Below are 14,435 nucleotides of genomic sequence, written 5' to 3' on the forward strand. Positions count from 1 at the left end.
TAGACCTGTGAATGCTAGACACCACATAGCAATCCGAGAAGTGAGGCGAAGCAAGCAATTTAGAACTTTAAGGCATATACATGTTCATTTGATTCATATTTACATCGAAGAATGGCACCTGCGATAGGTGCTGGCCAGCTTTTGTTTTCCCCTGTTCGTGCCAAAGATGCACTTAAGCAGTGACCTTGCTCTTGATGAAGGTGAGAGCCTGGTTGCCGTAGATGTTGACGTACTGCTGGTGGTGGTTGGCGTCGTTTCCGTTGCAGCAGTATGGATCCTGAGAGTCGCAGTAGCTCTGGATGATGCTGCTGCTGGCAGGTGCGCAGGTGAATCCAGCAGGGCGGGCGGCGAACTAAAGTACTCGTTAGTGAGGATACCAAGGGCTGGAGAAATAGTGGACTTACGCCTTGGGCCTTGCAGGTACCGACGTTGTAGGGAAGACCGTTGCGGTTGTGTGGGTCACCCATGAAGATCGCCGCCTTGACGGCCTTGAGGGCGTTGCCGGTCAAAGTGGAACCAGCACCGCCGCAGATGGCGTTGTCCATGATTTGACCTCCCTACAGACTGTTAGCATTCGGCGTTCTTGGGGTTCATGAAACCATCCGTACCTGAGAGTATCCGATAAGGACAATCTGAGTGCTAGGGCACTTCTGGTTGTAGGCAGTAACGGCCTTGACAACCGCTGCGGTTCCTTGAGAAGCGGAGTTGTCGTAGGATACACCTCCGCAGGACGAGCCTCCACCGCACGCTGGGTACACGATGGCTTCGGAGCCCGCACCAGGATAGGCAGACTTGACCGAGTTTACAAGCCCGGCAGCGGTACCGTAGCCATTGCTTTGGGGTTGAGTGGTCTCACGAGCTCCGAAGATGTAGACCTTGGGGCAGCTCTGACGCTCAGCGATCTCGACAGGGCCGGCGGCGGCGAGACCAATAAAGAGAGCTGCTGCTGCTGAAAACTTCATGTTGACGTTGAAGGAAGTGGATACTGTGCTTCGGATTGAGTTGAGATGTCAAGGAGTTGTGATGATCAAGTCTGGGCAGCGGTCGATGTGTTTATAAAGAAAGTTTCATGTATCCACTGCAGCTGTCCTTTAGGCAGAATCAATTGCCTCGTCTATACATTATGTCCTATCAGTGGGGTACAAAGTGGTGCTTTGCTTTGTCTTGGTGCACAGATGGTCCTTTCATCCGTCGTCGCAATTTATCTGAACAGTCCTGTGATGAAGATCGGACAGGGATTATTGCCGTAGCTCACGTCTGTTTCATGCAGAACCAAGCCTCGGCCGTCTGGGGTACATATGGATCCTAGTGTCTTCGGGAGAAAAGCGACCAAGCGAGCAAATAGAGGGCTGCAACGTATAGGACTCTCGGTACGTCGCGCGATGGGTAGATGGATGGCGTCGCGGCCGCGTGGTCAGATGATGTACCGGTGTGGAGCCGAACCGTCCTGGCTAAATGGGAATTCTCGAAAAGCTTGGGTTTGAAGTTTAACAATCCGGGGTAAAATGCTTGTTTTTGTGAGCCTCAGCGCTAAAATACTGTACCTGATGACGGATCAAGCGTAGCTTCCGGATGTGCGTGAAGAACGCGTATATCGAGTATAGGGTCAAGAGAACTGATAGTGCTTGGAGGCTAAGTAGCCCTCACCGCCCCTTCAGCGCCCTCTCAGTGCTCACACGTCGACTCGGCGGTGTCGGAAGCAGACAATGTCGTTCTAGTGCGACCCAAGGGCGGTCTGGTCGTACGAAGCGATAGAGAGCTCTCCTGATAATGAAACAATTATAGGGCGGGTCTGTCCGACCGCCATGTTTCAAACACCGGCCGGTCCTCCGCCAATTAATGCAAGAGCAGCTCGAAGAGAAGCGAACGCGTTCAACAGATGCATGAGAGAATCTTCAAAAAGAGAACTTGTGATGTGATTAGACATAAGCTTCCTGGGGCTGGGAGATAGGTATTGCGAGGTGACGTCATCGCTGCTTGTCAAGATTGGCTCTGGTATCGCGCTACCCTCAGATCTTGCATTCGACTTTTGATAAAACCACGATCGAAATCATCCAAGGCTTACCAGCTTGAAGTCAATGCTGAAGGTCAAGCTATCGTTTCGTAAGTACGAAAGATGACATGAACGAAAGCATACCCATCTAGACAGGTGCTTGCAGCTTGCTTCTGCGAACAAACGATAGGTGTAGGTAGCACTCGTTACGGAGCCTCCTAGTTAGAGTGACGCTCGGGAAGACGCAAGAGCGCTGTTTTTAATAGGCAGACATGTAGTTCCTCTGCGACGGAAGGCTGTAGGATGAGCGCAGGATAGGCGAGGTAGTGGCACAGTCAAGCGAGCAAGGCTCAGCCTTCTTGCTCATGAGATGCAATTCCTTCGCTCACCTCATCCTCTTCCAGCTTACAACACGGTACACCAAATCCTGCAGTATGTCCCTACGAGACAGTATAAGCGAGGATGACTCGGATTGGACGACTGATGAGGATGGCACATCGGGCGACGAGAGCGGCATTACGAGCTCAACGATACACGCAACGGACACGCGGCTTGATATGATCAAGAGCTGGATGAAAGCATGCGACGAGCATCACGGCTCACAGTGTTGCACACCAAAAGCTGACGCTAGTATATGGCCTATGTGGGTTATCGACGTCGTGGATGAGTGCATAGTCGAAGGCGATATTGCCGACCGTTATCTTACACTAAGCTACGTGTGGGGTGGGGTACAAACGTTGCAGGCAACCACTGCAAACATCGAGCAACTCAGGCAGCCTGGAAGTCTCACCAGAGACAAAGTGGTTCTGCCCAAGACAATACGACAGGCTATAGACGTCACCCGGCTATTTGGATAGCGATACATCTGGATAGACCAACTATCGATCCTACAAGATGATGAAGAACATAAGCATGGACAGATTAAACGTATGGCGGAAATATACGCAAATTCGTATCTGACACTTGTTGCTGTTACGGGCAAAGTAGCGGACTCCGGTCTGGTCGACGACATCGATCAAATGCTGAACGAAACTCCCCTCAACAAGTGGCATGATAAGCATCATACAACTGCATTCATGGACATTCATAGTACATGGAGCCGTCGAGGGTGGTAAGTGGCACACAGTATAAGCTATGATTCGAGGTGCATAAACTAATGGTTTACCTATTGTGTCTTAGGACTTTCCAAGAAAGAGTATTTGCGCGGCGTACTTTATCCTTCCTTAACCTCGTTCCAGATGTTGCTTGGCCCGGTGATCCATGTCCCAAGTCTCTATATTGGGTATGCCAACAAACATGGTGGTATGATTACCATCCTGATCCCACTGTAGCAACAGAGTCATGCAGATCGCTTTACAAGGGTGTGACCGATGTGTGGCTTAGCCAAGGTCACCGTTGGCCCAACTTCTATCGTTATCTAAAGCTTTGCAAGTCATACTCATCAAGAGTCTTCACCTCTGATTCCGACGTTGTTATAGCATTTGCAGGTGCTGCCACTTTACTTGCAAAGTCGTTCCCTGGTGGCATACTGTACGGGCTTCCTGTAATATTCTTTGATATTGCACTTCTATGGAATTATTCCGGGTCTGCATGCGCGAAAAGACCGTGGGATGCGACCAGCGATGAGAGCAACCGACCGCCGAGTTGGTCATGGATGAGCTGGCGCGGACACTTGGACACTATTAACCAGGCTGCTGTTTTTGAAGGAATAGCATGCCCGCGTGACCCTCAAGAGATTGTATACAACATACCATCAACAGTTGTCATTACTCCACTTGTTCAATGGTACTTCACTGGTGTAGGAGGCGCACAGATTGCGATTGCGAACGAATACCACAAGTACAAGCATTTCGCACGAGACAGCGAAAGCACTCCGCCTCCCGGATGGAACCGAGCTGAATCTTCATCTAGCAGCTCTGATTCGCAGAGAGAGAATTTTTACATTATACCAGCTGCCCCTAGTTTCGCATTTCGTTTCCCAATCCCACTCGTGGATTCGTCGTGCTCAGAGATAATGATACCGATGCCTATTTCGAATCGAATCACATGTCAGGCTGAGCACGCCTACTTCTACTTACGTCAGATCAAGCCCATAGGTCATCTTGAGCCCATACTTCTGCACATCCTTGACACCATGAGGGAATCTTCAGGTGTCATCCGCCTGCCTGGGGACTGGCATGAATCACAGCTTGAGACCGAGATGGGAGTCGAACTGATCGCAATTTCGACCGAGAGTAGAGCGAAATATGAACTCTATCACGATGACTATTTTCCTCGGGAACATCGTAAACCTAACGGCATATGGGACCTCTACAACGTCCTTTGGATTGAATGGACAGACGGTGTCGCCTACAGAAAAGCCGTTGGTCAGGTCACGAAAGCAGCATGGGAAGCAGCTGACCGGGAGCTCATCGATGTCGTACTTGGTTAAGAAGGGGTAGTCTTGATATCGCAGTTACATTTGCTATATTCTTATTTCAACTCACGCCAGAGCACACCCTCGCTTTCAATACTATGTTGCTCATCTCAGAGTTCTCTCCCCACTCATCCCCGTACTTTATGAGGCCTGGAAAAGCGCAGAACAGAAATTTGCGATCAATTTCCATGTCAGTATCATCTTCCATAGCGGGATCAACGTCGTTCACAGTTTCCATGGTACGGTCATCAAACTGCATATTGTCGTCTTGTCGGCGAAAGAAGAGTAGCTTGTAACGCGCTTTTTGTAGGGCGAGTGTTCGTTGCAAGCCCATTGCGTCTTTCAACATACCGGCCAACGTTGACTGTGCGTTGGGCGCAAGACTCACAGAAGTCAGCGTGAAGAGTATATGGCTAGCCTCTCCGGCGAGTCGATGTATTGACGCTTCGCTCTCTTTCTGGATTTCCCCGTTTGCTTCGCTGCGCTCGAGGACTTGTACCGTAGCGCGCACCCACTCTCGATGTGCGGTACCAAGGTGTTGTGTGCGCTCAGCAAACTGTCGCAGCGCACCCAATGGACCTGTGCTAGGCAACCCAAACACGATCGAATTGTCAAAGACTTGCATAAGTGATGTCGAGACAACGGCTTGGTACAAGGCAAGTTTATCCGTGCTCTGTATGCTAGCCCTGTATTGCGGATTCAATGCGCGAAGCACATCTTCAGTCTCTTTTGGGAGGTTATCGAGGTTCAATCTTGACCGCCTAAAGTTTGAGACAGTCCATTCTCGCACGCGATTTGCAAGTTGGGAGAACGATTCTGCAAGCTCGCTGTCCGTGATCTGCGAATCCGTACGCGTGAGCGAAGATATGCTTGACTTCAGCGCCAGAAGCTGCTGGAGCCTCTCTTGCGACTCTTTTTCGGAGGCATGGAGGCGTAGCCGCAGGTCGTCTGCCTCCCCTCTTGACTGCGGTCGGTCAAGGCTGCGTGGATACAATCCGTCATGTGATGCGAGTTGTTCTTCGAGCTGTTCTTCGAGTTGCGCAACTCGGTAGCGCAAATCTGAGTTCTGGCGCAAAGCATCTTCCCTCCCATTGCCTAAGTGTCCCGGCACTCCAGTGTCTCTTTGTAGGCCACTCGGCCCGCCAACCGGGGCTCCACCCGTATTCGAGCTCTTCTCAGCAAGTTGCTGCCTGAGTTCCTCGATTGTGTCCTGATCTGCTTGTCTAGAATGTCTCAGTCTCGACAAGTCTTCTCTGGCCATCTCCTGCTCTTCTTTTGCGATCGCCAGAGCTCTTTCGAGGTCCGCGACTCTATGTGATATCCGCGTAGCATCGTCGCCTGGTGGCAGCATCTCTGGTCTGTGGATGAACTCATTGCTGGGCCCTGAAGGTGCAGTATCGCTCGGGAGATCTACCACACCTCCACTTTTGCGCTTCAGCATATCATTGAAGGGATATTTGCGTCGGTGTACTTCGTCTTTTCTCGCATTTGGAGCAGCGATGGCGGCTTTCGGTGGAGTGACGACGGTATTCGCGGAGGTCTTGGTCGATTTCGGTATTAGTCTCGTGCCGCGCTTCAAGCGGTGAGTAGATTCTGCAGATGTTAATACATACTAAAGTCGTTGGCTTGAAGTGCTGAAACTAACCAGAACTCTTTCGTTCGGTCATAGTTGAGCCCGGGGCGCGTTCCGATTTAGGGTCGCATCGGAACGAACTTCAAAGCTTCACCAGGACAAACCTTCGACACCCGGTTCGAGGGATATCATCGTCGCATGGTTCCATGTGGGACGGCAATACTATGCCTGGCAGGACAGAATCCTGCAGCCTTGGGCCAGCTGATGATCACCAACTAGGGCCTGCAGCTGGACATCTTCTCCAGCAATGGGTAGCGCGCCACTCCAGGCTTCGACATGACACTGACTGCGCATTTCGCCGGTGCCTGAATCATTCAATGTTTTTCAGGCAAACACATTTATGACCTCGACGTCTTTCCCGCGCCAACCTACACGTCCATGATACCCCGGTGCATTTTGGTAGGATTCAGCCCCGCGGTCTGACCCACGCGACATCTACGCGATCTACCAGAGCCATCAACACAAGCACCGCGTTCAACGCCACGAAGAACGACAATGAGCCATACGTTTCCGAACCGAGGGAGTAGTATCCCGTACACATTCAACCCTGGAAGCAATGCGACTGTGGACATAACCAGCGTACCCGAAATAGGTGGCCCTACGAAGGACAGGTTGGTCGTCGGCGTTGACTTTGGAACCACCTACAGCGGTTGGTAGCAACTATTGCACACTATGCGACCGACACGATTGGACGCTGAAGCTCAATAGGTGTGGCTGCTGTATATAGTGCAACCCCTGACGACATCGACATCATCAAGACATGGCCCGGAGGGAACGGTAAGTTCTGTTTGAGATATACCGATGTCATGCCTCTCCAAACTAACATACACGCGCAGGCATCACTTCCGACAAAGTACCCACAGAAATTGGTTACAGCGAATCACCCCCCGCCAACGGCTCGACCTCCTCGCTCGATGCGTCCGCGAAACCCGCGCAGAACATAAAATGGGGCTTTCAATTCAAGCCAGAGGAGACGCGTCTCCGGTGCATAAAGCTATTTCTCGATAGGAACCAGAAACTGCCGCATTTTGTATCACCGCTCGAAACTGCTGCGCAATTACGCAAGTTTGAGAAGACGGTTATGGAAGCAGTTTCCGACTACCTATCGCAGATATACAAGCATACTATGGAAACATTGACACGGAGATATGGGGAGACGTTTATCAGTTTGACCAAGGTTGAATTCGTTTTGACAGTACCTGCTGTTTGGTCAGACTCGGCCAAAGATGCGACGCTCAAGGCTGCGGAGAAAGCTGGCATGGGCAACAGACATGAGCTGAAGCTCATATCGGAGCCCGAGGCCGCAGCGGTTTATACCCTCAAGGCGATACAACCAAACCATCTCAAGATCGGAGACAATTTCATTGTTTGTGATGCTGGAGGTGGCACTGTCGACTTGATAGCCTACAAGATTACCCAACTCCATCCTCTGCGTGTCGAAGAATCGGCAGTCGGGACCGGCGGCCTCTGCGGCTCGACGTTTATCAACTACCGATTCGAAGACCATGTCAAGCAGCGCATTGGCACCGAACGTTACAATTGGATGCGCGAAAAGAAGGTGAAGACTTGGAATATGGGCTTGAAGTACTTTGAGGAATTTGTGAAGCGCAATTTCAACGATGAGGAACACAATGAGGTCAATATACCTTTCCCGGGGCTGCCGGACGATGAGGAAGCAGGATTAGACTCTGGGTTCCTTGTCATGAGCGCAGAGCAGGTCAAAGAATTATTCGATCCAGTAGTCCAAGAGGTCATTGATCTAGTAGAAGGTCAGGTTCACAGTATAAGAGCGAAAGGAGGTTTGGTGTGTGGCATTGTCTTGGTTGGGGGCTTCGGACAGAGCAATTACCTCTATGGTCGAATGAAGTCTCACTTCAACAGCGCGCCCCCGCCTCCGTACACAGAAAGACCTACGCACGCTGTCGCATTGAACGCCTCGCAGGCAGTCGAGATATATCACCCCATACACGCATGGACGGCGGTAGTACGAGGCGCAGTACTGCGCGGGTTGGAAGGCAATATGGTCATTAGCAGAAGAAGTCGATGGCATTACGGAACCAGCTACGCGACAGTATTCGACGAGGCAAAGCACCCCATTTCCGATCGATATTGGAGTCCGCTTTGGGAGCGATGGATGGTGTCCGATCGCATGCAGTGGCACATCGCAAAGGTACGTAAATCCAGCACCTACCATGACCATGACTGTCGCACGGCGTACTAACACTCCTGTCAGGGCGCACAAGTGTCGGAAAACCGACCCATATCCTTCCACTACACGCGCAACTTTCGCCCTGGCCAATCTCTCATCGTAGAAGACGACCTCATAGCCTGCGACTCTGACACGGCTCCTGATTCCTTCAAGAAGGGCCTCATCAACGTTTGCACACTTACTACCGACCTGAACACGGTGCCAAAGAGCTTGTTCACGCGGTTGACGACGACAAAGGGGGTGGAGTTTGATAATCTAGATTTCACACTGGATATGCGGTGTGAGAGTGCGGGATTGGTGTTTGAATTGAAGGTTGATGGAGTGAGGTATGGAGGGGTCAGTGCGAAATTCCACTAAGGGGGGAATACGATAAGAGAAAGAGACAGGGCGAGGATATGTCTGCAGAATAGACGTCAATAGCAATAGAAATGAACATGAGCTATCCGATCGTGCAAGACACTTGTTGTTTCCGGAACAAGATCGTGGAAAGCATCGCTCGTCCAGCAAATTGCCGGTGCCTCTGTATAGATGATGCAAGCATCTGTAATTAGTCCAGCAGTCGTCGTGGTCCCGTTGCTTACAGACCGTGTGAAGGATACCAATATGCGCTATCCGCAGAGAGGATCGAGAAGCTCGCATGATTCGACATAAAGCCTGTTGGTAGCGAAAAGAGTGGTGGTGGTGGGTTGCCTTCACCGGCTATACGAATTACCTTGACGTGGCGCCAGCCACAGAAGAGCTGGTGAAGCTACGAGAGCAGATCGATGATCATTGCATTGTCGGCATCATCGGTGATGTCGGCATAGTTGCTATTGCAATTGAAAGCAAGGGCTTTGGGTTGCGTATGCCAGAAAATTTCAAGGTGTGCAGAGGTCATGTTTAGGTTTGAGTTAGGGTTGCGTGCACTACTCTATCTGAAGGTGGTAGTGGAGTTGGGCAACGTATGTAGTGTTGCAATCCATCTGGGTTCCCACGTATGGGTGTAACGGATGTAAGGCCCGTTATGGATACAAGACCGATGCTATTCTCAGAGAATAAGTTCAACGCACGAGCAGGGTGTCAACTTTAGCCTAACATGCTTCGGATGATGGAATACCCATGTGGTGCTCGTGGGGCAAGCGCGATATACATCCAGGGGGTGGGGAAGGCCGGAAACCTAGTTTTGTACGAAAAGATTGTAGTCGTAAGAGACTGTTTAGTCACAGATTAGAAAAGTGCAAGTCAGTCAGCATACCAAGATAGTCATGTACCCTGGTCAGATGCGCGTTTACACTCCAAGCCCAAGACACGTAGACGATTTTAGGTTGATACACCTTCACCTAGGCTATCATGACTGCGCTATGTTTCCTTTTTGTGACCACAGTACACCGGGCGAACAGCTTCCCGGGGACGTGTACACTTGCACACTTGGCAGTAATCGGAGATTGTAGTGCGGAACTAAAGACCCGACAATGTGTGGTGTTGGCGATTTGTCTAGTTTTCCAAGGGGTGCGTCTGCTAGTGGAACCCCGCATTTGGGTTCCATATGCGAAGATCGTTGGTAGCGATTCTGTATTCACGATCGCTCGGGAAATATCCTCCCGCCTGTAAGATCTCGAGCGTGCAAGGTGGAGATTGCCGTGAGGGTGGAGTGAGATTGGTGGCGTGATAAACTTACAAGTATTGCCAGGTTTACATGGCGTTTGGAAATAAGACAAAGGCGTACCGTACCCATGCGAAGCAAGTAGTCTCTAGTGGCGCCTTTTCAGGCGCACACACAGTGGAGGGGTTTCGTTACTAGATCTGTTCTTACGTAGAGGAGCGACACGATACTGAATGCGGTAATTTGGGCGAATCATGTTTCGCGGAAGCTCGCCCGTCCACAACTGCCGCAAATCGGATCGGACGCTCTACCGGTGGCACGGGCAAATCTCCCGAACAAAGCCGATGGGGAAATGGTTCTTTTGATTCCCTCGAATCATTTCGTACAGGCACAACGATGCTACAACGGTGTCTCTCTCTCATGACGTTGCTAGAAGATGCAAGCAATCAATGATTCAGGGTCTGTAAAGATCCTGCCGAGTCAAGTGCTGTGCATAACTAGTCAACGGGACTTGCCTTTTCGCACATCCACTGCCACAATCCGCTAGAGATGTAGAGTTGTGAAACCAACGTATCATGACGACGGACCGATACCAAGATCGGCTCTTCGATTCGAGATGCACAAGCTGCAAGTTCTGCGTAGAGTACCATACTACGTATAACATAGAGAAAATAGTGTCGTCGCTGGCGACCAAGTAGAACTATAGTTTTCCTGAACTGTTGTTCGGATATCTCCGTTCCAACTATACCCGGAGACTTATGACGTAGTCGGCAGAATAATTAGTCTGAAAAAGAGCCGTATATCGTACACATACCAGCTACACTTGTCAGCAAGTGAGGCTGTTTGCTCGTTAGAGCAAACGCTTTGGTATACCGGCTTTCCACCTAAATACAGAAAGGCGTCTCCGAAGGGGTTGAAGTTAAATGATAAGGCGATTCGACGGAAACTTCGCCAAGACATGATCAGCTATGACAGCTCTACGGAGCTTTCTCCGCAGCGTTCTGGTTGATTGTCGCAGGAAGGTTTGATGGTTCAGCTGTTGATAGCGTACGCTGGAGGCTATTGCCAACGTCGAACCGCGTCTAGAAATGCGCGATCGGCGTTATTTTCGCGATTCTCAGGCGAGGAATTGCGCGGCTGTCAACGTGTCGCGCCAACTCTCCTGAAGATCTTCGACTGAGTTTACCAAAGCGGACACTAGTGAACGTGATGTTGATCTCCAGCGTTCTGGTATAGGGATCCGCCATGTCGGGCAGGCAGTGTTGCAACAAGACTGGACATAGTCAGATGCGCTAGAAAACTTCGTGATTGCCAAGCTAAGATGAACTTGGTGTTGAGTGTGGTGTGAGGGCCTCAGCAAAACCGAAACAGCGAACAATGTCCATACGAAAGACATGCTACTTCGATCCAAAGGGGTGTGCTTAGTAACGATATCTCCGGCCGAACCACTCTTGATGCTCTTCGGCCAGCTGTGCGCAATTTCATGAACACCCTAAGCTTCCGTACATTACCCAAAGTTTGATCGGAATGCCTTTACTCTAGGCAACGCTTCTATTCTCAACGCTCAGGACTCGTAGGTGTGGTTGTATGACTAGCGTATCCCCGAGTATCTGCCCGTGACTAACTCTTGAGGGTGCGGATTCGAGAACCAGAGAGCCGGGAATTATTGGTAATTGCTTTCAAAGCAATAAACTCGCCGGTGTATGATGTGGTCGCATAAGAAGGGCGATATTGAAGGTATGCAAGGGTGCATGACTCTAACATGCAGACGAATTGCCGTGGTGTTGGAAAGTGCCTTGATGGATAGTTGCTAGCGTCAAGTCGATTGTACTACCATGTTCCAATAGCACGGAATGCAGCAGGCACTGCGGGGGTTGTGAAGCAGCCACAGTCATACACGCTTCTTGTCGACGTCCGAGGATACCGCAGTATAGCAGCAGTCGATGTTTGTGAGATGCGTGGGGTTGTGAAAGTAACATTCATAACACAACGCGGACGTGGGGGTAACTGCTGCATACTCGCACTGGCATGGCAAGGTAGCACCAAGGCTACGTAACGTTAGCTCGGAGATGTTGGTGGTCCTCACAGATAGCGAGCTTGATAATGTCGCCCATGTCCGCTGCCACCTGCTTCGAGAGGTTAGCAGTCGTGTTGCGAGTGAAGAAGGTGTATCAGTATCGCAGTTGGAATCCAGGTGGAGATGTATCTTGCGCCGGCGGCGGATTGCACCGCGACCAATCAGTGCATATGCAGAAGGCGACGAGGGTCGAGGTGAAGGCCGTTACGCGGGATCCTTCGCATTCGCTATCTTGCAAAATTCCTACGCTACAATTGGCAGGCACACGCTGCGATGTCCCAGGGTGGAAGTTGCATCTAAGCGAGCCAAGACTGACGAGGGGGGAAAGCACGATGCAAGCCTCGCACGAGCGTTCGTGAACGGATGAAGCGCCGTTCGCCTGTCCTGCGGCGCAAACACCAACTACTGACCACCATGTTATCCCCGACTCCACGAGTCCAGGACAGCCGGCGCTCCGCAGTATCGATCGGTTGATGTCCGGTATGTTTCAGATACACTGCCGTGAACAATTTAGCCAAAATGCGTGACTGAGCCCGATGCACGACCATTGTAACTACGCGCACTCAAGCCTAGGGACTAGCAATCGGACTGCGTGATTACCGATAACCTGGTCAAAAGGCGTCAAGTTGACATTACCCTCCAATGACGCGCGACGCTGACATAGGCTGTCGGCACCGGCAGCACGCGGTGCTGACCACGAACACGATGAGCATGCGGACACATGGAAGAAAGAAAAATGGAGAACGTGGGATACCTTTTCCCTGCTTCTGGAACAAAGGGAGGCTCACTGGGAAAAAGAAATACCCTCAACGCCTCACCATCCATGCGCCACTGCGGACCGGTGGGGGAGACGCTGCGCAGGTGCCGTCGGGAAATAGCAAGCCTGCTGGAAACCGTCTGACCACAGAAAATTCGAGACGTATTAATAGGCCCGAAGCACTTTTGTATCAGATCGCTTCTCCACGTGCAGTCGCCCGTCTTGGACAGCGCCCGCACTATTGGAGTGCAAGTCATGCAACGACCATAGCCATAGCGCTGGGTCAGGCCTCATGCGCATTAACCGACCACCGGCGGCCATCACATACTACAATCAACCTTGGCCAGTGACATACTCGCTTGACCACGCTTGTGCAACGCAACTGTGGAATCGCTGATTGTCCTCAATCACGATGACGCGAGTGGAGATTAGTCGAGCCTTTTCCAGGGCCCTGCTAGCGAAATGAACTGTGTGGAGAAGGACGCGCTTTCACAGCCAATTTGTCGCAGGATAGCCATACCATGACAGCGCCAGCAGTTCACGTCGGCGTTATCCCTGTACCACACTTCGAGACCTCCCCAACGACCGTGAGCATCGGGGGATCATCGCAGCGGGCATTCGCTACCGGGCATGTCACGTCACGACCTTTGCGTATTGGGCCCTCATCTGCGCAAACCAAACCCTACCAGTCTCCAGTCTGCGTCAGCTCTCCTGCTCAGGCACTTCGGCCCTGTCTCCATCGAGGCCTTTATCGCCGTCTTCGTCATCTTAGATCCGGACACTGTTGAATCCTACCCTGGCTCAACCACGCTTCCCCGGCGACGTTCGTACGCACAGAGCCATGCTAGATTAACCTTACAGCTTGCATACTCCTGCAGTATACTGCCTTGTATAGGCCCCTTACATACGGAACCAGAAATCGGGATAATCAGGCATACATTACACCCGTCTTGACCAATCGCGAGCTATCAATACAGTGGCTTGACTAGACTTTCAACCAAGAGCGATACAAGTGGATCGCGCCGCCGCTGACGCTAGGCGGCTACCGCTGGCTGTCATCGCATCACACCGTCGAGACGTGACAGGCAAAGAATCCCAAACAGCGACTGTGCGAAGGGTCCGAGAGCCATCAAGTCATGACGCTCGGACTTGCTGGCCTGCACACCCATCCATCCCGCACATCACTTGGTCCAAGCGGGCCCACCAACAGCAACCTGGTCGCTTGGCCTCTAGAAGATGATCTTGTGCTTGTGAGGAAGGAGCATTGATGAACCCTGTGAAATCCTTAGGTGCAAGAGGCGCTCCAACGCAGCAATCCTGTTGCGTAGTAGCGCAGATATACTTCGCCACTTTTAATCATCCACTCATTCAACCAAACAGCGTCGTGTAAATTTCTATATCCAGTCCCTACTTCTTTTCGTATGTATGCAGGCTTTTGCTTTTGGCGCCTGTTGTTCTCAAGATTGCAATGCGCCCCCGCTAAACTAACAGCCGTGGTAACGACTAGCTGACATTAGCTGTCACTGTCGGTGCGCAACTGCTTCACCATCGCTTCTGCTACTTGGTTATTTACCTGGGTCTTGACTATCATTACCTGTTAACCCCTGCTGTCTTGTCAGTGCGCCTTTGGAGCATTGATTAGATCGAGAATCCCATGGTACGGTAGATCAGCAAGTGTCCCGTCGTCTCCTCCCGCGGCAAGATCTTGTAGTGCCGACTCCAGCGTTTGAGAAGTCGCCCTGTTTGACCTCCCAGGTATGTACACTGT

The 14,435-nt window shown here is 51.3% G+C and overlaps 4 protein-coding genes across 4 annotated transcripts; 2 read left to right on the forward strand and 2 right to left on the reverse strand.

The window, feature by feature from the left end:
• Positions 1-172: 172 nt before the first annotated feature.
• On the reverse strand, positions 173-962 carry AA0111_g9619 (hypothetical protein; the record flags this gene model as incomplete). The annotated part of the gene is made up of 3 exons (XM_028656197.1): positions 173-352; positions 405-557; positions 609-962. 3 exons carry the CDS (start codon positions 960-962, stop codon positions 173-175), a joined length of 687 nt encoding a protein of 228 aa, XP_028502861.1.
• A 2,685-nt stretch (positions 963-3,647) lies between these two features.
• On the forward strand, positions 3,648-4,424 carry AA0111_g9620 (hypothetical protein; the record flags this gene model as incomplete). The annotated part of the gene is made up of 1 exon (XM_028656199.1): positions 3,648-4,424. The coding sequence occupies one exon, from the start codon at positions 3,648-3,650 to the stop codon at positions 4,422-4,424; it is 777 nt and encodes a 258-aa protein (XP_028502790.1).
• A 46-nt stretch (positions 4,425-4,470) lies between these two features.
• On the reverse strand, positions 4,471-6,076 carry AA0111_g9621 (hypothetical protein; the record flags this gene model as incomplete). Its single annotated transcript, XM_028656200.1, has 2 exons — positions 4,471-6,002; positions 6,055-6,076. The coding sequence occupies 2 exons, from the start codon at positions 6,074-6,076 to the stop codon at positions 4,471-4,473; spliced, it is 1,554 nt and encodes a 517-aa protein (XP_028502789.1).
• Positions 6,077-6,537: 461 nt separating this feature from the next.
• On the forward strand, positions 6,538-8,608 carry AA0111_g9622 (hypothetical protein; the record flags this gene model as incomplete). The annotated part of the gene is made up of 4 exons (XM_028656201.1): positions 6,538-6,691; positions 6,751-6,819; positions 6,879-8,212; positions 8,276-8,608. 4 exons carry the CDS (start codon positions 6,538-6,540, stop codon positions 8,606-8,608), a joined length of 1,890 nt encoding a protein of 629 aa, XP_028502839.1.
• Positions 8,609-14,435: the final 5,827 nt, after the last annotated feature.

This window comes from Alternaria arborescens (genome assembly GCF_004154835.1).
Source record: "Alternaria arborescens strain FERA 675 chromosome Unknown contig_28, whole genome shotgun sequence".
Lineage (NCBI taxonomy): Eukaryota > Fungi > Ascomycota > Dothideomycetes > Pleosporales > Pleosporaceae > Alternaria > Alternaria arborescens.